Consider the following 22,080-nt stretch of genomic DNA (forward strand, 5'->3'; position numbering starts at 1 on the left):
TCTTAAACTGTTCCTTTTAACTTCAAAATTGGAAATATGCAAAAATGTTGACAAAAAAATGATATTTAGAGGTAGCTCAATCATGTGAAAGATTGCCTATGTTAAGCTGTGCGGTGTTGTTATATGCAAGTAATATTAAAAGTTGCTGGAAATGAACTACATTTTATTGAAATCAGAGCAACACTGATATGACAATAATGACAACAATCTCAAAAAAAGCACAAAGTTTTCAACAATCTGTTTTATGGTGTGTCCTTTAACCTTTACACCTTTTACCTATTTATTTATTATTCTCAGGTAGGTAAGGAAAGTCGAATCTGGACAAAACTATAAGCATTCAAAAAGTACTTACAATTAATTCAGCAGACTTCCCTGTGATCAGTTCTTGCTTAAGGTTCTTAAATTAGTACTCGGGAAGACAATATCTTGCCAATAATATAATATAAGGTTTATTAAAGTTGACAAAAGTTATTTCAAAGTAACAGTAAGGTTACAATAATAAGTTTCAATTAAGGTACAATCAGCTGGTTTCAGGCGTCGAGGGACACTACGCTATTCAGTCTCCAACAATTCAGTCTCTCTCTCAGTCTTTTATACGCAGGCTTCGAAATGCAGGTTCCAGACTCTTCTCTGACGTCATCAAATGGAGTTCTGCCAACTCCTTCGACACTGCCCTCAGTTGTTTACGGCGTATCTCTTCACGGCGCCTCCGACTTCTCTTTCTCTGCTTTCTCCTCTTAATCGTCTGTAACACATACCTTAACTAGTACATTTTCCATTCATCAAACTATTTCTAATACATAAGTGCTTTCTACTCTAAATCAGTCAACACATACATTTCATGCGAATAGTTTTCTTAATAGCAGTGAAATCACACAATACATATTTTGTTCAGCATCAATAATAGGGCTACATACATCTATTTAAGCAATAGCATTATTACTATTTAGGTTACATTACTTCAAAGCAAATCAAGCATTAATCAAGCATTAATCAAGGCAGTATAATTGCAAAATCGTCATCTCCATTAACAAATCCCTCATTTCTGATGCTCAGCAGCCAGTGTTGACTTTTTGCAGTCTGGATAGATCCATCGTTCATCTTCCACCACATGAAGGAGAAACTGCAATTGTTCTTCAGAGTGTGTGAGAGAGCCATTGTAATTATGTAACCAGTAATTATGTTACTGCCATTAAAAATTGGCATGCTGTATTTTCTTATATAAAGGAACAATTTGAAGGGTTAAGAGCATGACAATTGGAGACTTTAAAAATAAGGACCACCCTAGTATGTATATGCAAGTAGTCTACTGTTGTTTGTGCAAGTATAATACTGCTATAAATATCTTATTGATGTGCATTACAATCAATCATGAATTCGTCTTACTTTTTGGCCATAAAATATCAACAACAGCACCAAATTTCGCATATTGTTTGTTCAGTTTGTCCCTGACTTTGTTTCAGGCTTTACATGGTTAATATTTTGAATATATTCAGTGGCATTATAAATTTGAAACTGGTCCAAATGTGGTGATGATGATAAGGATGATGTTAATGACGACAGCTCAGCCGAGTCAGAAGAGCAAGCCAGTGTCTCAGAGGAGCAGTCAGAGGAAGAAGGTTGACATCAGTCAAGACAGGTACAATAGTCTTCATTTTCAGATGTCAGATTCTGGCCTGTGCTAATAATGTGTTTTTTTTGGGGGTTTTTTTTTTCACACATTATTCTTCCACTACTAGAGTTTGCACTACATTGATACACTTATTCCACCAGACTACACTTGGAATCTCTCATTCTCTCCCCCAAATCCACTGTTGAAAACTGTCAAAATGATAGTTTAAATTGGTGTTCTTACAATTTTGCTTTTTAAATAAAGTATGAAAAATATTGTCTGCCCCTTGACAATGATCTCTGTCCAACAAGGACGATTTTAATAATAAATTAGAATTGGGTTGGGTCTCTTTTTTTTTTTTGGTCAATTCAACAGGCTAACTGGACATTACATATGGAGACTGATTTTTTTGACAGACTTCCATATGACCTTTTGCATAATTTTTAGACTGAAAGTCTTCAAGGCGGCTCTACTGAAGGCCTTTTTAGGTGACCCGGACTCAGTCTGTGGCAGTGCCTGATCTCCTGACTCACATTAACAAAGACCAGAATGAGGAGTTTGACCAGAACGAGATTAACCTTCTGCTGGAGCGCATGCAGGATGACAACCAGATCATGCTCTCAGAGGATGTGGTGTTTCTCATCTAAAGGATTGCCAATAAACCGCTGCAGCTTTTGCAAATTCAGAGATGTAGATAACATTGCAAATATTTATATGCCAGCACTTTGTAACAAATGACTAAAATTGTGTGAGCATTAATATTTGTGCTTTTTTGATTGATTGTGCATTTTATTTATTTTTATCCTTTTTTTTTATATAGGTTTTGAGTTATATAAATTTTAAAGGCAAGTCATGATTCCATAGATCAAGCTCAGTAATAAAGGGCAGATTGCAGAAAAAAAAAACTTCTCCATAGAGGCTTCATGATATATTCTGCATTCATGATGTCATTAGGCCCTGCTTTTTAGTCCACTGTTCATTTTAAATGGACATTTGGGGTTCTGTAAGAGAAAATTTAGTATTATTGGAGTTAGATGCATTTAATATTTCAGTTATCTGGTATGGAATGAGAGAACTGAATTGGGTAAATGGACACTCACAACCATCTGTCCTCTCTGGCTCAATCTCTCTTTTCATCTGTCGAAACTCTGAATTCCGGTCTCCAAAACTCTCTCGACTGAGGCTTCAAAAGTCCAGTCACATCTATTGACGAAGTTACACATTCAAACTTAAGTCAACTTCTGTCTTATTTCATAGGAATTTCACAGGAATGGAATAAAAACTTGCTGCTCACATACCCTCAAGGGAGAGGAGGAAGATGACATCATCTACTTTAATGAAGCTCCGACTCTTCAGACGATCATGTGTGATGTAATTGCTGAAACCATAACCGGGTCCCCGGTAGAATGAACTGCCGTCTGTGTCAGTGACTCGACTGCCTACTTTTCGTGGGTCATCCCAGAAATACTTCACATTACCCATGGCTGCACAAAAGAGAGAAGATATTTATAAAACGTCTTTTCTGGTCATTTATCTCTATAAGGTTACGTGTACATTAATCCATATAGATTTGAAAATGCATGTTTTTCTGTACTTTTTGGCATTTTTGTCTTGTGAGAACTGAGCTTTTTGAAGACCCTTTCCTAAGTGGATAAATCAGAAAATGTTTCTCCATTGTAGAGTGGACTGAAAACTATTACGGATGTTTTGTCATGTGATGCATATTGTACCCATGGTTATACCGGTGTTATTATTACCCCCCAGTATTGGTAGGTTTAGGATTAGTTGTGGGGGAGGGGTTAAGATTAGGAAATCAGGTAGTGACCCTATTTGGACATTGGCTGCATCACTTTTCTACAATTTCTACTTGAGTGTGAAGGTGCGTTGTCCATGTTCTTTTACAGTCTGTGAGAAACTCATGGAAAATGTTTGATACGCTAGTGTGGATGGAGAGTGTTTGGAAGTGAATATGCAGTTTACAAACATATCTGAATGAATGTAGCCTAAATTATCTAGAACCAAGTATCTGTAGAAGCACTTATGGCTCATAAAAAATGCCTAATATCTGCTGCTTTCATGCCTCCCTAACTCTGTTTATATCTTACAGTCAGTGAAGGTCTTGGTTGGATCAGTAGTGATCATCCCCATGTTGTTCATGCGGTGTTGGATGTCTGGATTCTGGTCCAACAGCTCCATGGATGCTTGTCGCCATGGACATGGCCATTGGAGATTGTCATCATGAGGTCCAGAGGTCAAGTGGAGGTAGATTCCCATTTTATCTGGGCTACTCGTCAAGCCATTAATGTACAAACCAATCTGAAATGAGTAACCATCTGGGGATAGGAAGCGGGGGCTGTAGGTTTTGGCACCGGCAGCAGCTGTAGCAAGAAGACTGGTAAAATCTCGAATACGCCAAGTGAACTGAGGACACTGGGTCTCTGAGAGGTTGATGTCGTCCAGAGAAAGACCACCCTTTGATGCATCTCTTCCTTTAACTCCTTCAAACACCACTCTGAATTTATCAGAGACATCTAGCGTCACATGGTATAGTTCCCAGGAGTCTTTAAGTCCACCTAAATAGCACAAGTATACATTACCCATAGCATAACAATTTATCCTTAAGGTGTGGTCACTAAATTTCGCAGAAGTCACTTTCAAATCAAGCAGCTTTCTGTTGGTCAGTGCGTCGAATTCATGTAACCAACTTGGATACGAGTGATAAATTTGTGGGGAACTTTTTCGCCCCCACACAAAACTCCCAAACTTGTGGATCCCGATTGGAAAGACTAGATACCGTTTCGCCACAACGGTAAATGTGACCGCACCTTTAAGACGTGGTCACTTTAGTCAAATTTAAAAATGTCCACTGTCGTCACAAACGTCCACTAAAATCAGAGGGAAATGATAGGAGAATTACACTGATTGAGAGGGACCTAACCCTGGTTTTAAACCTAAACTTGACATAAAATGTAAACTTGTCCTTCAAATCTGATCAGTTGATTGGAATGTTGTTCCAGGATCAACAAAGACGTTGATCCAGGAACATGTCGTACTTGGTAAAATCTGGTTCTGCTATAAAGCAGCTCACACAGAAGTCACTTTCAAACCAAGCAGCTTTCTGTTGGTCAAGACGGTGAATTTACATGGCTAACTTGAACACAAGTGAAATCTGTGTGCATGGGGAACTTTTTTGCTCTCACACAAAATTCCCAATCAAGCAGATTCCTATTGGAATGACTGGATTTGTCTGCAAATTTTCGCTGAGCAACGGTACATGTGACCCCACCTTTCACAGTAAATAATTCTTGATTTGGGGTTTTAAATAATTAGATTTATTACCACTGATCTTCTTAATGAGTCTCAGGTTTCCTTTGGGATTTTCAGCGGTGTATTCGCGCACCCAGATGTTTAGCTGGTCATCGGCGCCCCCACTGCTGTAATGATAGAACTGCAGGCATTGGGAGCATCTTTTGGGATAAAAGAGGCGACTTTCCAGGTAAGCCTTGTTTCCTTGGTTACCTGTGGCTGTGCTGAAATGCATGAAGAACCCAACCCCTGTAAAAGTAAACATTTTATCAGATAATAAGCTACTTAGCCAGTCTTGTCGCTTTTTCACACCTCTTTGAACCTTATAATGAAGTTTAAAGATAATTTTGCATGTCATATAGCAACCCTTGACAAGAAGAGTCTAGAGAAGGTCAAAGAATGAGATTTCCTTATTGTATCGGTAAATAGACCAAAGTGCCACCATAATAATATCATAAAAGAGTAATCAATGCAGGATTATGGACTTTGAATTATGAAACTTTTTACACAGTGGTATACCAGTGAACATACAACATTAATTTAACAAATATGCTTTCCACATGATACTGTCCCATTTAGGATAATCTTTGGCCTAACTATGAAGTGACTATGATATGATATAACAATGATTCTCATGCATTGTTAATTAGATAGTTAACATCAGAAATATAAAAAAATATATTACAATAATGTACATTCTTAACACAAATAAGTAATGCAAATAAGTAATTTTTCCTTTTAAGTAAATTCTTAAAAAAAATATTTGCTATGTAAGTATTATTCACATGAAACCCCAGCTAACAAAAATGAGATTTTTTTTTTTTTGCTAACATTCCCATTAAGTAATGAAAACGTTATTTCTGAATCTTCCCTGAAAATTCAAAATGTCCAGATTTTAAATGTTTTAACAACGTTTTACATTTTTGAACAAAAATGTGAATGTTAAGGGAACATTCCATTTTATAATTTTGCAAACATTATATGGAACTTTTGAATGTTCTCTGAAACAGGTAGTAACATTTAAACGTTTTGAGAACATTACAGACAAGTTAACTTTGAACAAACACTCTATTAATGTTACTGGAAGAACAGTATGCGAAAAGACTACTATGCCCATATTTATAACATTTATAAAACAGTAGGTAAAAAGTAGGCTATACCGGATGACTTACTACTTCCAACGAAGTGCGCATGTGATGAACACTTTACTATCCCATGAGGCCACAGGAGAGGATTTATGAATAGCAGTGAAGCGAAGTACCTGTAACTGATCGCCAAGTAAGTTTCAACTAGAAACTTAGAAAACTAGTTCCAACTAGACATTATGCGATTTTGGACGCAGCTAATCACAACCAATCAGAAAATATTAATAATTATTTGAGGTTATGTTATGGGGATTTTGGACCAATGAGATTTCACAATGGACGGGGCTGCACGGTAACTCTGTTAGCATCTGTTTGCTCACTTATGAAGTTTCGTCACCAACAGTTCAATGCAAAACATTGTCGGGTTGAATCCTGCTTTTGTGTTTAGGGGTGTTTATACCTTGACATTGACCCAGAGTGGTGTAGTCCGTCTTTGGACCGCCCTCTACAGATTTTACACGAGCCCACTTGGCATTTCCACCATCTCCCTGGATCATACCACAGATGTTCGGTTCCTCAAAGTGGCAAGAGTCCAGAAAAGTTGAGGCTGTAGCTGGAAGAATTTTAAAAGATATTTTAGAAGGAGATGAGTGAGAGAAGCCAAGTATTAGTTGAGCAAGTAGTCTTTATCTTACCAGTCATACTAATTTAATTATATTTATAAAAAAGAATGGAGGATTATGTAACCAGTCAAGGTCAACCAGTCTCCCACAGAAAGTGTTATAAACTTACTACAATTGTACAGCCTGTTTAGCTTGAGCAGGTCACTGTCACTGAACTCCATGCGTTGACCAATCACATCCAAGAACTCTGGTATCTTGGTAACGATGGTTGGCTCTTGGCCTTTGTTGAAGGACATCTTACCGTAGTGCATGACCGAAGAGTAATCATAGGGCACACCGAGAGAGCTTGATACCGTTTCATCATATAACTTGAAGTTGTGCTCTTTACCTAAGTGAGAATTAAACAAGGAAACAGTTGCATGTAATAATAGAATATATAAAGTAAAGAGTTGATAGCATGATAGAATATCACTTAAAAGAGATTTATTATTCGATGGCATGAAACATGTTTATGAATTCAGTTATTACCCTCTTCAATCTGGTCCCACACTATGGTGACGTAGTCGTCTCTGTCAGATCTGGATTGCTCGTGCCAAAAACCCAACGCATGCAGAAACTCATGCTCCACTGTTGCTAAACTGTCACAGTTTGAACCAATTGACAACTCCTGTTTCCCCATCTGTCGATTCCCCACCTTCGAGTAACATCTGGAACAGAGAAAAATCCTGAATAAATAAACACCCCTTCGGATTCAGTCAGTGCAAGGGGGAAAGAAAAAGTCCCTTGTACTGTTGCAGCTTGCACATGCTATTACTGGCAAAATATAACACTTTATTTCGAAGGTCGACTTTAATAATTTTATGTAGGCCTGCCTTTGCAAATACCCGTCATTAGTGTTTAGTATTAGTAGACTGTTTGCTTAATATCTGCTGACACTTTTTGTTGTAAATTTACTTAGTAGAACGTCTAAAGTGGACCATCAAAATAAAGTGTTACCAAATAATTTTTTTTTATACATGTATAAAAAGGGTAGGACTTTTTATGTTTTTGTATTCAAAAAACGAGAGAGCACAATGTTACATCCATTAATATGAATGTGGATAGACTTGATTATTGAGTTTAATGTTTGAAGTTTCCTCACCCGCTGCCTTTAAACACAGAAATGTAGTTTGGCTCTCCACCCCAGGGTTTGAAGTCAATACAGGTCTTGAGTCTGTATTGCTCAAATGCTTTCAGTATCACGCCTTTGGCATTGATCTCTGTTGAAAATGACATACGAATGTGTGAAAGAGCATGTAAAAGAGAGAAAGACAGTGAGCAAGAGATTATAAAAGATTAAGTTAGAATGAGTATGTCAGATAAAGATCAAAGCAATAATTCAACTGAACTGAATCAATAATTTTATAGATTCATCTACCAAGGCTGCTGTCTAGGAAGTACGGCACAGTGGTTGGCCAGCGATACTGTTCACCCAGAATAGTGTTTCTGCTTTCTCCCTGTTAAACACAAACCAAACATGGATTTAGCTTCATTTACACATCCCTGTTATTTAATTTCGCAAGTTACCTTTTATTTTATTTATTGCTTGAAAAATAATAAACACTTTTTTTACACATCCATATTTTATTTACAAACCTTATAGAAAATTAATAACAAAAGCAACAACAACAAAACAGCTCAAATAATATTGAGTTTGACATCCTGAGGTTTAAGCATTTTCTGAAGGTTAATCATCTCCTAAAATTATTTTATTTTATTTAGTAATTTTGATGTTTTGTCATGTTTATTGCTTGGCAATTTAAAAGCAATTTTTTTTCAGATGTCCTAGATTTTAGTTACAAACCTCATAGAAAACAGCTCATATAATATGTATTTAATTTAAATTAATTTTGACTTAATTTGCATATGCCCTCATTCCTGGAACTGATCGCACTCTCACCTGCATTTCATCACACACACACTTCTTAAGCAGATCACAACCGCACACATTTTGCGAAGTCTTGATTTGCCTCGGTGATCTTTTCTGAGCATGTATTCATTGTGTATTGTTATACCCGTATTTGATTTGATTTGGACTGTCACTCGTATTTGACCCTTGCCTTGACCCTTGCCTGCTATTTGGACTCTGTACGTTTGCTGCATGCCAAACCAGACTACTGTTTGTTTCTGTCGCTGTCATTGTGGACTGCAACTTTATAACTCTGGTTTTTAATAAAACTGCAGATGGATCCTCATCCTGTAGACCCGTCATTACAGATAAGCATAAGATTTTTTTTTTGTATAAAAAATAATTAAGTTTGTTAATTATTTGTTAATCACACAAACTGTATGTACATGTCCTAAATTTTAGTTACAGATCTCACAAAAAAATGAATAGTTAAAAAAATTTGACTTTAAATGTAAAAAAAAAAAAAAAAAAATTGTTTTACATCCTGAGGTTTGTCAAACATTTTAAGCATTTCCGAAAAAAAAAAAAAAAAAAAAAAAATATATATATATATATATATATATATATATATATATATATATATATATATATATATATATATATATATATATATATATATACAGTACAGGCCAAATGTTTGGACACATTACTATTTTTAATGTTTTTGAAAGAAGTTTCTTCTGCTCATCAAGCCTGCATTTATTTGATCAAAAATACAGAAAAAAAAATGTAATATTGTGATATATTATTACAATTTAAAATAATTGGTTTTCAATTTATTATACTTTAAATGATCATTTATTTCGGTGATGCAAAGCTGAATTTTCAGGATCATTACTCCAGTCTTCAGTGTCACATGTGACATCAGTCAATCACATGATCCTTTAGAAATCATTCTAATGTTCTGATTTATTATGAGTGTTGGAAACAGTTCTACTGCCTAATATATTTGATGAATAAAAGGTTAAAAAGAACTGCATTTATTCCAAATATATATATTTTTTAATATAAATCTTCTTTATTATCACTTTTTATCAATTTAACACATCCTTGCTGAATAAAATTATTGATTTATTTAAAAAAAAAATAAAGAAAAAAATTACTGACCCCAAATTACTGACCAGTAGTGTATATTGTTGTTATAAAAGATTTCTATCTTGAAAACATTTGCTTCTTTTTTTTTTCTTTTTTTTTTCTTTCTCTTTTTTTTTATTCATCAATATCCTAAAAAAGTATCACAGGTTATGAAAAAATATTAAGCAGCAGAACTGTTTCCAACTTTGATAATGAATCATCATATTAGAATGATAAGGATCATTTGATAGACTGAAAATTCAGCTTTGCATCACCGAAATAAATTATAATTTAAAGTATAATAAATTGAAAACCAATTATTTTAAATTGTAATAATATATCACAATATTACATTTTTTTCTGTATTTTTGATCAAATAAATGCAGGCTTGATGAGCAGAAGAAACTTCTTTCAAAAACATAAAAATAGTAATGTGTCCAAACTTTTGGCCTGTACTGTATTTTTTTTTTTTTTTTTTTTTTCTGGTCCTATTTTGTACCCTGTTCATGGAAAGTACCATGTGACAGGGCCGCGGAAAGTGGGGGTGCTGCAGCACCCACTGTTTTCACAGAATTGTAAATGCAACGCATATGTTTGTTCATTAACATGTATTAATTTTTAGCATTTAGTCATTTATTTGTAATAAACACTGTAAGTGGGCTATTTAAAAATGGTTATTTATATGTTAAATTATCTTTTTAAAACATAAGCGCAGAGTGTTATGTAATATTGTGTGTTTGTGTGTGTCGAAAAAATTTGTCCGCAGCTGCTCAAAAAAAAAAACAAAAAAAAAAACAGTCAAAACCCCCACTGTCATTGTTTTGTAAGGAACAGGCAAATATGTTAAATATAGCAGGAGACATTTTAATTGTTTACTAATAAAACATTTGTTATGTCATTGTCGGCTAGACAGATGCGTTGACGACTCGCGCCAGGGCCGGCCCGAGGCCCCCTCGCCACCAGGGGGCCCCCCAAGCGAGTTTTTTTTTGTTTTTTTTACATATTAATTAACTTAAACAAAAGACATAAATGAATGAATGGATTAATAATTCAAGACAAGAAAATTCTGATTTCATGATCAGTACTGCCTACAACTGGTGCAGTGACTGCCAGTGTTTGAGTCAAGCGCATAACCTCGCGTGCACAGACAATTCGTGCGAAAAGTCACGGTAATGTTAAGCCATGTCACAAAAATTTGATTTGATCAATGATTTATCCTTTAAGTTTAATGATATTCAGAACAGAACAAGGATAAAAAATAACTATAAACAAGCCAAAACGAATTAATTTAAAGCGAAAGTGAAAGCGGCGTTGGGCTCACGTATCTCTCTCATTAGAATCAAAATGTTTAAACATTCGCGATGGATTTGGATGGCAAACTATTCTTTATTATAGGCTTCTTTGTACTTCACCCACGTTCCAATATCGAAGAAAAAAATAATTCTCTTCACATGCGCAAAAATGTGCTTGAAATCCAATCGAGGGAAAAAATCATTCTCTTCACATGCGCAAAAATGTGCTTGGAAACATCACAGTGGAGCGGTGCTTAGGCTGCGCACAGTGCGCAGCGTTGAATGGTACGAATTAGGCTACTACTGACTATTTAAACAGAGCAGTGTAATTTTTATATGTTAGGTTGACTATTTTTTTTATTATATTTTATTACGGCTATAACGAACAGGATGCGATATCATTGCAATGCTATGTTGTGTGTCTGTGTGTGTGTGTGTGTGTGTGTGTGTGTGTGTGTGTGTGTGTGTGTGTGAGGCGCGGACGCGATCGAACAGTGGAAACATAAAAACATATTCCGTCATGTTCATACAAGTCATCATTTAAACTGCAAAGTGTTGCAAAGCGTTGGAGGATATTTTGCAAATTATAATTTTTTATATGTTTTGTTTTCAGAAGTTTCAAAGAGTTAGTAAAAGAGTAAAGAAAAAGTTAAAACATTTTTATTTAAGTATATCTATTTTTTATTAAGTATTTATTTTGTATTGATACATAACCTCATTGTATTAATTTATAATGTAACATTATAGAGTGACATTGTGTCAATAATCGTCAAGCACAGCACAGGTGACTCCGCGTGTTGGGAGGGGGCCCCCAAATCAAATTCTGCTTAGGGCCCCCAAAAGGCTCGGGCCGGCACTGACTCGCGATCTTCGCAGCGCCAGAGAGAAATGCACATTTTATACGAATTGCATAAGCAGCGCAGTCGGTTTTCTTTCGTTTTGAATTGTTCTGCTTAAAAGTGGACATTTCAAGCTATCTATATTTCTCAGGTCTGTGAGCTTATAGGCCTACGCTGAGTTTCGGTTCATTTATGAGACGAGCTCCAGGTTCGCTAGCGCCTCCGTGTCCTGATTATCTATTTTCTAATAGCCTATATTTAGCCTACTTCTTATTAAATCCAGACAATTTGTTGTTGAAACATCGATTAAAATTAAGATACAATTAATACAAAACGAAATTAAATTTAAAGACAGGCTTTGTGCTTTCAGTTTGAGGTAGCCTATCTGTGAAAGTTTTAAAACATTCTTTTAGTGCCGCTTTAGAGCGCTCACGTCCGTAGCGGAGAACTAACTGTCTGTAACTTTTTTCTTTTTTTTTGTGAAATAAATTTCTAAAAAAAATGCAACCAGTGCGACTTAGGCTATGTATGTTTTTTTCTTCCTCGTGGCGCATTTTTTGACTGAAATGCGTCTCCGGAGCGACTGTAAAAATAGGCTACGGTAAGTTATTTATTATTTTTGTGCAAATGTCCCATAAAGTCCCATCCTTTAAGGATTCATTTATGTCCCATTGACCGGTCCATTGCATTACGAATAAAAGCAGAATCAATAAAGTAAAATATGTCATGTGCAGTCAGGTGGTTGGAGTGTGTGCGCGTTTTTTGACGAGTTTTATAGTCTTGATACTGTTTTTATTCAAAAGTGGTGACGCCCCCCCCCCCCCCCCCCCCAAAAAAAAAAATCAGCACCCCGAACCTAAAACCTCTTCCCGCGGCCCTGCCATGAGAACCTGTTTTCTAAAACACTAACCTTCTCTATCAGAATGTCTCCTTCCACCAGGTGAAGTCCTGCCTCTGTTGAACAACACAGCGGTTACTACAAAAGTATAATCGAAATAATGCTACAGAATTAAGACGCATATTAATGTTTCCACAAACCTTCATTTATTTCAAACATATACTGGTCTTTTCCATTATCTACATCAATCTCTGTTTTGCCTTAAAGAAAAGTCAAAGAAGCATAGAATATAAAATCCTTTAAAAGCAAATGTTATTTTGAAAGAATGTGATTATAATAACTCACCTGACAGTGAAGATGTTGGCTTTGAAAGAAAACATTTGAGGAAAGTGTCAAAGGTGCGCATTTACATCAACAAATAATGACAGTGCAAGCCTTGATTTTGTATGAAATACAACTTTTGTTTAGCATGTATTATATGATCACAAAATTGTGGTTTTCTATGACATACCCCGACACTGAAAATACTGAATTCTGGACTCACCAAACCCAGGACTGCGGTACATGAGAATAGAATGAGAAATGTGTAGAAAGATGCCATGAGATCGCTTTACTCTTGAGTTATTCTCTTCAAAATATCAGTGTATATATGTGTATGAACCAATTTATAGTTCTAAAGAGCTTCTGCAATGATAAGAGCCTGCAGCTGATAGGGTATTCTTTATGGTGGTCACCATTAGGGTTGTGCCTATAGACGATAGTATCGACGATAGTCAGAGATATCGCTGCTGGCAGATGCCTTTGACGATATCAATACGATAATTGGCTCGTTTTCCCATTAATGTATTAAATCATTATTATTATTATTATTAATATTATGAAGCTAGTATTGTTATTAAATTAATTAAGAACTACAGTTAGTTTTGCCTTGCCTAAATTCATCATCGCCACATAACCACACTTGCGACATCACAGACATAACCACACTTGCGACATCACCACATAACCACACTTGCGACATCAGTGATCGAATTGAAGGGGGGCTGTGGGAGATCCGGGACCCCCCATAATGTATTAGGGACCCCCATAAGAGGTAAAAAATAGAATTAAGGGGTCCCTCAGATATTTTTATTTTAGTAAAAATAATAATGACAAATCTGATTAAATGCATGCAATAGGCCTACGTTACATTTCGTGAATTGATTATTTACAATAATTTATTTTAAGTTTGTTTATAGGCTAGTTGCCATGTCACCTTAAAATGTAAACGCCCCGTCCCACATCTAAAGAGCGCTGTGTGCGCGCATGAAATCGTTGACTGACAGGACTGTTTAATTGGCGCCGCTCCGGTGAAGCTAATTTTAGCTTTTAAAAAATGGAGAAAAATAAACCTCCACTTGCAGTCGGGAAGAGAAAGCTTCTTACTGACTTTTTTGAGGGGTAATTGTCTCTCTCTCTCTCTCTCTCTCTATCTTTCTACTTTATATCTATCCACTCCATGTCGGGGCTTTTGTATTCCTTGCATAAATTGGAAACATTTAGGCGTAAGTTACTCATTTTTTTCATTATTAATAGTACTGGTTCTACACTGTACAGGAGTGCTAGAGATCTCGATGAAGATGGATAACAGCGCTCGTTGTGCGCTTTCTATGCTTTCTAATATCCATTCAGAATTTGTCTAAAACTTGTTTTTCATGCTGCTAGGACCAATGGCCACGTAAACACTGCAAAGTTTTGGGAATTACATACGCATTTATGAGGGATTCACTCTTGAAAATAGCAATGATTGACATTGATTGCCATAGCATTGTTTGTTCCTGAATAAAGCAGCCTTTTTCACTGAAATGGTTAAATAGTCTGCTGACCGACTACACAGTAAAAACTAAAGGTGCCTGGAGGAACCTTTTGGGGTTCTTCACTTTGCCGCACCGGCGGAACCGTCTGTAGATCCTCTAGGCACCCTTTAAAAAGGGTAGGAACCACACAAGTTTCCTGAGGAACTCTTATATTAGGCACTGTGTGGAACCACTTTGGGTGCCTCCAGGAACCAAATTTCATTTTTTGTAAATATTAATTTCATGTTGTTACTATGGTTACCTTTGACTTCTATTATAATAAACAAATTGAACCAAATACAAAATAAGAATTGTTTATTACATATTTGATATTCATTTTTATACATACACATGGACTATGCACATGGGAAAAAAAGCTAACTATAGATTAATATCAATGAATACACAAAAAAATAGAATAATACATAAGCAACATGAATAATCAACCATGTATATATAATAGGCTATACAAGAAAAGACATCTCAACAAAATGCATGGAAACGCATATGTTCCACGAAATAAATCAATGTAAAAAAATTACATTTTGATTAATTAAAAATGTCCATCTTTACTTAACTTTAAAACATTTGTGTTTCAGTCCAATGATAAGTCTGACATCACTGCTTCCAAGTCCAAAAGCTCTATCAGATGCCAAAAACAAACAAACAAACAAACAAACAGTGCTAATATGCACTCATTGTGCTGTAATATTCCTGAAAATTATGATCCTAACCTTTATCTCTATACCGAAATCTCAGATGGTTATTCAGCTATTTTGAATTATAAAATGTTGAAGTCTGGGATGCCGTTAGACTGGAGACTGTAATGTACACTATGACTTTTGAAAAGCTTAAATATGTGACATGAATCAACAGTGTTCATAAATGGTTGTTGAGTATTCTCATGAAACAAGATAGAGGAAGTAGAGGCTTCGACCCGGAAACAGTATTAAGGTGCAGTAAAATGATCTGTTGTTCTGTGAATGTTCACTGGTGAATTCCAGTCTTTTCAATAAGAATTTACATGGTCAGCAATTTCGTTTGTGGTCAAAAATGTCGCTATGGGACCAAGCTGGTGTGAGGTACTTAAAAGTTACAAAAGTGAAGAGGTGCCGCAGCTTCGATTTCCGTGTGTTTTTCCTCTGTTCTGGTGGATGGTCCAGGCACTTCAATGATTTTCAGGTCTACAGGAGGATTTTTATTCTTGTTCAAACTTGTATTTCAGCTTACCGAGATCCCTGCAAAGTACAAAATTTACTGTTAGTAATGTTATTAAAGTGATAGTTGTGAAATTTAAATAATTTCCTCAGCCTTGTGACGTTCCAAACCTGTTTGACTTTCTGTCTGTGGAACCCAAAAGCAGATCTCAGGCATAATGCAGCCCCAGTCACCGTTCAATTTCACTGCATGAAACACAAGCAGAAAAAAAAATGTGTAAATCATTCATGAAACCATTCACAGTTGTCTAGTTCAATTCAATGCAACAATTTATGTAAAAATGGTTAAGCTCCAAAAATGTCCCAGAAAAGATCGTAAAAATAATCAATGAGTTCACAACTCATGTGTTATGGGTTGTGTTGTAAGTCTTCTGAAGCCTAATAGCTTTTTCCTTTTTTTATCGAAAAAGACTAAACTTAAAGTTATAATTCAGAATTAATATATCGGGTATATGGCTGATACCTAAAAAAAGTAGTAGTATGTGCATGTCTGTCTGTGTGTGTGTGTGTGTGTGTGTGTGTGTGTGTGTGTGTGTGTGTGTGTGTGTGTGTGTGTGTGTGTGTTTGTGTATGTGTGTGTCTGTGTCTGTGCGTGTATGTATGCGTGGCCCTCGGGGACCAAACGAAATTTTTCCGTAAAAGTCTAGTGGGGCTACATGCCCACCAAATTTCATGTTCCCCGGTGTTTCGGTGTCCCTGGTATCGTTGACCAAAAATTCAGGAAGTAGATGACAAAAAAAAAAAAAAAAAAAAACTTTGACAATCCCTATATGACCGCTTAATAATTATTGACTTATTGTCTTAGATTGATTTAGTCATTCAATTCAACATATTCTGTACAACTGTGTCGTCAAATTGCTGATATACAGCCTAACTAATTGCAAGTTCCTGCTGTCATCGGCGTTTGTTATGAATAACAAAAGCAGGTTAATATAGTTTGGTCTGTTTTTGTTTAGCCTAACTTTACTTACTACAGGTGCCCTCATTCTCTCAAATACGTTACAATTTTAAAGCCATTTACTGGTCAATAAATATTATGTTGTGAATAATCAGCTTTTTTTCTTTTGTATCCCCAGAACAACCATTACATTTCTAAAATAATCTGAACATTTCAGTGGCAACATTGAATTACAGTAAGTTACCTGCACCACATGCAAGTACTTTATTACTATGAACTCTCTCTGTGTGAAATTGTATTGTTTGTGTTGTATTGCTAGTGTTTTTTAATCAGTTATTCTCTGAAAATCTTCCCTCATGCTCTCAAATCTCATTCATGTTACTCAGAAAAAATAATATTAGGTTTGGTTCACAAATAATGCTATGCATTTTTTTATTACATCTTTATAATTTGCATTTGAATATAAGGAACGAGAATACTTTTTGTGCGCAAAAACAAACACAAATAACAACTTCATTCCACTTTACATTTCCTTCTCTCTGGGCCTCTGGTCTTTTCACGTAGTGTTTAAGCGTAGCGCGTCTGTGTTGCACGTCACTACGTAGGCTCACTATTGGCCGACGCTGGTCATGTGACGCGCTACGCTTAACGCGCTACGCTTAAACACTATGTGAAAAGACCCGAGGCCCAGAGAGAAGGAAATGAAAAGTGGAATAAAGTCGTTATTTGTGTTTGTTTTTGCGCACAAAAAGTATTCTCGTTGCTTAATAAACTTAAGATTGAGCCACTGGAGTCACTTGGACTATATTAACGATGTCTTTAATACATTTTCTGGGCCAGCAAGTTTCAGTCCCTTAGAAGCCTATGGAGGAGTTAGACAACTCTCAGATTTAATCAAAAATATCTTAATTTGTGTTCCGAAGATGAACGAAGGTCTTACGGGGTTGGAACAACATGAGGGTGAGTAATTACTGACATAATTCTCATTTTTGGGTGAACTATCCCTTTAAGTGTTATACTAGGTACAGTGGGAATGAGTTTAATTTTGTTAACATTGTTTTTTTTAAAACTCTGGGATCAGGGGGCTGTTCCATAAACCAAGATTAGAGTATAAGCCAGGCTTATTTCGGTTAGTCAGGCTTATTTTTGGTAGATTCGGTTTCATAAATCAAACTTAAAAAAGTTCAAACTCAGTTACCCCGGCAACTTATGCTGGGAAACTAGCCTGGTCCAGGACAGGCTAACTGTCAGGCTAAGCCTCAGTTGTTACACAGATCCTCTAACACTGACCAATAGGAACACAATGATATTACCACTGACACTCTCTCATACCATTATTGGACTTTATTAACCACTATTAGTCCAAAAATAAATACACAGTATACAGAAAATCAACTTAAATAAGGCTACAATGATAAATTAGTCAATATAGACCTATATATATATATATAGATAGATAGATAGATAGATAGATAGATAGGCCTAAATACAATATATAATATATAATATATATATATATATATATATATATATATATATATATATATATATATATATATATATATATATATATATATATATATATACAGTGCTATGCATAAGTTTAGGCACCCATGCTAAAGTTGACTAAAAAGAGGAATAAAAAATCATCTTTTGGAAATTGAACTTAATGCCTTAATTTAAAAAATGAGGAAAAATCCAACCTTTAAGAACACCAATTTTCTTTGTGAATGAATAATGTATCGTAAATAAATAAATGTTCTTCCTTAAAATACAGGGTGCATAAGTTTGGACACCCCTATGTTAAATTCCCATAGAGGCAGGCAGATTTTTATTTTTAAGTATTTAAAAAAAATTTTTTTTAGGATATTATGCATCCTGATAAAGCAATGCAAATCAAACTAGCTATTAGGCTAACTGAAATAAAACCATGCCAATCTCAAGGTATGGTGAAGGCTATGTGATGATGTGGGGCTATTTTAATTCCAAAGGCCAAGGGAACTTTATCAGGATGCATAGTATCCTAAAAAAAATTTTTTTTTAAATACTTAAAAATAAAAATCTGCCTGCCTCTATGGGAATTTAACATAGGGGTGTCCAAACTTATGCACCCTGTATTTTAAGGAAGAACATTTATTTATTTACGATACATTATTCATTCACAAAGAAAATTGGTGTTCTTAAAGGTTGGATTTTTCCTATTTTTTTAAATTAAGGCATTAAGTTCAATTTCCAAAAGATGATTTTTTATTCCTCTTTTTAGTCAACTTTAGCATGGGTGCCTAAACTTATGCATAGCACTGTATATATATATACTACAGGTTTTCTTTTTTTACTGGCTGAATGTTTTGTGCCCAAGATTTAATTAGATTGTTTTAAAGATTTATGAATACATTTCTCTCTGGTTTTGTTTGGCAGCTGTAGTACATGTTTATGATTAGAAGAACATTAGAACACAATCTAAAAAAAGCTTTGTAAAGCATAAGTTAAAATCACAAAATTAAAAATAAATAATTACAAAAGCAAATTTTAAATTTTAAATTTTAACTGGTAAGATGAATCTGAGCTTAGTAATTGACAGTATATTAGCCTACATTTGATTTACCCCATTACAATAGTCCCTTTACAGTTATTGCTATCATAAAAATATACACACAGGTTTAAAATTCTAAATAAGGCACATCTAATGTCCAAATAACAAATATTTTAGTGTATATATATATATATATATATATATATATATATATATATATATATATATATATATATATATATGTACTTTATTATGTCTTTCAATTCAAACACATTTAACACAATTATACAAATTTACAGTTCCTTTAAAGACATCATATTTTCCCCCAATAAATATTCCTTATTTTTCCTTCTACTTTTTTTCTTTTGTGATAATACCCACCAACACATAGCCTAAAAACACACATGAATAGAAAAATAACCAAAAAGTTCATAGACACTTTTACATGATTTAAGGGGGATAAGACAAAAAACAATAAATAAATAGTAATAAAAATTTAACATTAACATATTTATATCAAACTCTTATAATGACACATAATTCCTAATAGTTATTCAAGTAATATTATTTGAATATAAAATATGCAATATTAAATAAGTAAAATAAATAAAAGAACAAATTACTAGAAATAAAAGGGAGGGAGTGTTATATAAAAATGTAGTTAATAATATATATTCCTTTATTTTATGGAATATTCTTTGATTTTAGAGTTGCACATATCTTTTCAAAATGTATACATTTGCTCTTAATTTAATGTTATCCTCTCCATAATGTACTTTAGAAACTAAATCTACTCATTTAAAACTGGGGATTCTTGCTTTCCAAAAAAATATTGCATTAAAAGCTGTAATTCTCAGCATTCTAAATAAGTATACATCATCTTTATTAAGTAGCATAGGTCCTATACCCAAAACTATATTTTGTATATTTATATAGGCATTTAGTTTCTTAAAATAAACTTCCCTGAATTATAGGCTACTTCACTGAAGTACTTCTGTTTGCTTGAAGTTCAGTGCAACTTATCCAACATCCTAAAGATAAATTATTATAATTAGAAGATATTTCTAGTGTTATAAAATATCGCATATTAATTTTCCGAATTTTCCGATTTTAAGAATTATTGCGCTCCTATTTGGCGCGCATGCGCGCAGCAGCGCTCGTTCAATATGAAAATTAGCAGCAAAATGGATACATTTGCATGGCTTCCGAACATTTACAGATGGATAATATAACTGTAAAATGTAAGTTTTGAACTGAGGGGGGAAAAAACATGTCACAAATGCATAAAACAGCACAAAATATGTACGCTGTTTGATGGTGGATCGATTTGATCCACGATCGACCTCTAGGGCTGCTTAAGAAACGCGTGCACACGCAATTATCTAGACTAGATAAACCTGGATCAAATTAGTGAGATTGCGTGAGCTTCAATTACCTTTTATGGAACCACTTTAGCCCCAACTCATTTGTTAGGCTCATTCAAGTCCGGTTTTGGAGTTTAATCCCCGCTTTTCTAAGCGTCTTTTATGGAACAACCCTCAGGGCTACAAGATAAAACCACTTTTTTGGGGAAAAAATGTTTTTTATTTCAGTAAAACACAACAAACCCATGCCAAAGTCAGATAACTGACTTTTACCATCAACAGGCACCTCAACCGTTTGGTAGAGGTTTGTAGAAATTGAATGGGAGGGTCCTTTGAAAGAAATTCACAGATTTTTCATACTTAGTATGTATAAGTATATATACTATTTTGATCCCGTGAGGGAAATTTGGTCTCTGCATTTATCCCAATCCGTGAATTAGTGAAACACACTCAGCACACAGTGAGGTGAAGCACACACTAATCTCGGCGCAGTGAGCTGCCTGCAACAACAGCGGCGCTCGGGGAGCAGTGAGGGGTTAGGTGCCTTGCTCAAGGGCACTTCAGTCGCTTTTTACTGGTCGGGGTTCGAACTGGCAACCCTTTGGTTACAAATTTAAAGGCCACGGCCTACTAGAGCAAGATAAAACAAAAAATTATATTTTTTCATCACTTTATCATGGTGTGCATGTGAAAGGGTTATGTGCATGTGAAAGGAAATGGAGGTGTTGAGTGAAGATTGGGTGATAGAGTTGATGTTGAAATGTCTTTTCTGCTGAGATAAACACACACATTCATGGACATACAACCCCCTCTTGTAATGTTGCAACATGTTATAACATTCACACAGTTATAAACTGGAACATATACATATGCAGGCACACACACATTCACACAGTTATAACTGTACATACTCCAAAACCTACATAATTCAAACCCTGACAAGATAATTTTCTTAGACACTAGTCATTAAAAGGTCAACTCGCTCACATATTGGACTCACTCAGAAGGTTGCGTTATGGTTATGTGTTATGTGTAACATAACACTATAAAAGGCTCTTTAATAGCAGGACTTTGTATTTCTCATGTTGATACTTTTCATGGTTGTTATCCATTGTTATCATTTGATGACATACATCTTATTGCAAAGTAAAATATATTATGGCTTTTGAGATTTCTGTTAACGGCTATGGTTTTGCGCAGGGGCGATTCTAGGATTTTCATTTTAGGGGGGCTCAGCCCCCAATGAGGGTATGATGTAAAAAAAAAGAAAGAAAAAAAGTTAGTTTATGGTCTAATGCTCATTATTAACTAGTTTCATTCATTCATCCAGCAACATGCATATGGCACGGTTTTATAATCACTGAGGTCCCGAATGTGAGGTATTTAGGGGGGTTCGGGGGCATGCTTCCCCGAGAAAATTTTGATTTCTCTGATCTACATATGTGCATTTTAAGATGTTTTGAAGGCCAAAAAAATTGTATGACAATAGCTTTAAAACCATGTGCGGGCAGCTGGGTTTTTTTCTCACCTCATCAGCAGCACACTCTTTTTCTCTTTGTTTTTATCTTGCTCTGTCTTTTCCCTTCCTAAAGCTGAGCTTTGACTGATATAGGCTT

At 35.0% G+C, this 22,080-nt stretch overlaps 1 protein-coding gene across 2 annotated transcripts; it reads right to left on the reverse strand.

Moving 5' to 3' along the window:
- Positions 1 to 424: 424 nt before the first annotated feature.
- On the reverse strand, positions 425 to 13,251 carry LOC308698547 (meprin A subunit beta-like). 2 transcript variants are annotated; one of them, XM_081378679.1, is made up of 14 exons: positions 13,162 to 13,247; positions 12,963 to 12,981; positions 12,818 to 12,877; positions 12,690 to 12,733; positions 8,044 to 8,122; positions 7,768 to 7,885; positions 7,155 to 7,333; positions 6,796 to 7,014; positions 6,464 to 6,616; positions 4,952 to 5,167; positions 3,718 to 4,185; positions 2,911 to 3,096; positions 2,713 to 2,815; positions 425 to 2,613 (listed from the first exon to the last, which is right to left on the reverse strand). In XM_081378679.1, exons 1-13 carry the CDS (start codon positions 13,216 to 13,218, stop codon positions 2,733 to 2,735), a joined length of 1,881 nt encoding a protein of 626 aa, XP_081234805.1. In that variant the 5' UTR covers positions 13,219 to 13,247; the 3' UTR covers positions 425 to 2,613; positions 2,713 to 2,732. The 2 variants fall into 2 exon arrangements, with proteins under 2 accessions (XP_081234805.1, XP_081234806.1); XM_081378680.1 differs by lacking the exon at positions 12,963 to 12,981 and having other exon boundaries at positions 13,162 to 13,251.
- Positions 13,252 to 22,080: the final 8,829 nt, after the last annotated feature.

The sequence above is a fragment of the Scardinius erythrophthalmus genome (genome assembly GCF_964197995.2).
Source record: "Scardinius erythrophthalmus genome assembly, chromosome: 11".
NCBI lineage: Eukaryota > Metazoa > Chordata > Actinopteri > Cypriniformes > Leuciscidae > Scardinius > Scardinius erythrophthalmus.

Bases quoted from the DNA above. Each gene is read 5' to 3' on its own strand.
- LOC308698547 (XM_081378679.1), bottom strand. From the start codon at position 13,218: ATGGCATCTTTCTACACATTTCTCATTCTATTCTCATGTACCGCAGTC. The intron at 7,015-7,154 runs GTAATAACTGAA...ATTCTCACTTAG, and splicing joins GTGGGACCAGATTGAAGAGG to GTAAAGAGCACAACTTCAAG. The intron at 5,168-6,463 runs GTATAAACACCC...TTACTTTTACAG, and splicing joins CACTCTGGGTCAATGTCAAG to GGGTTGGGTTCTTCATGCAT.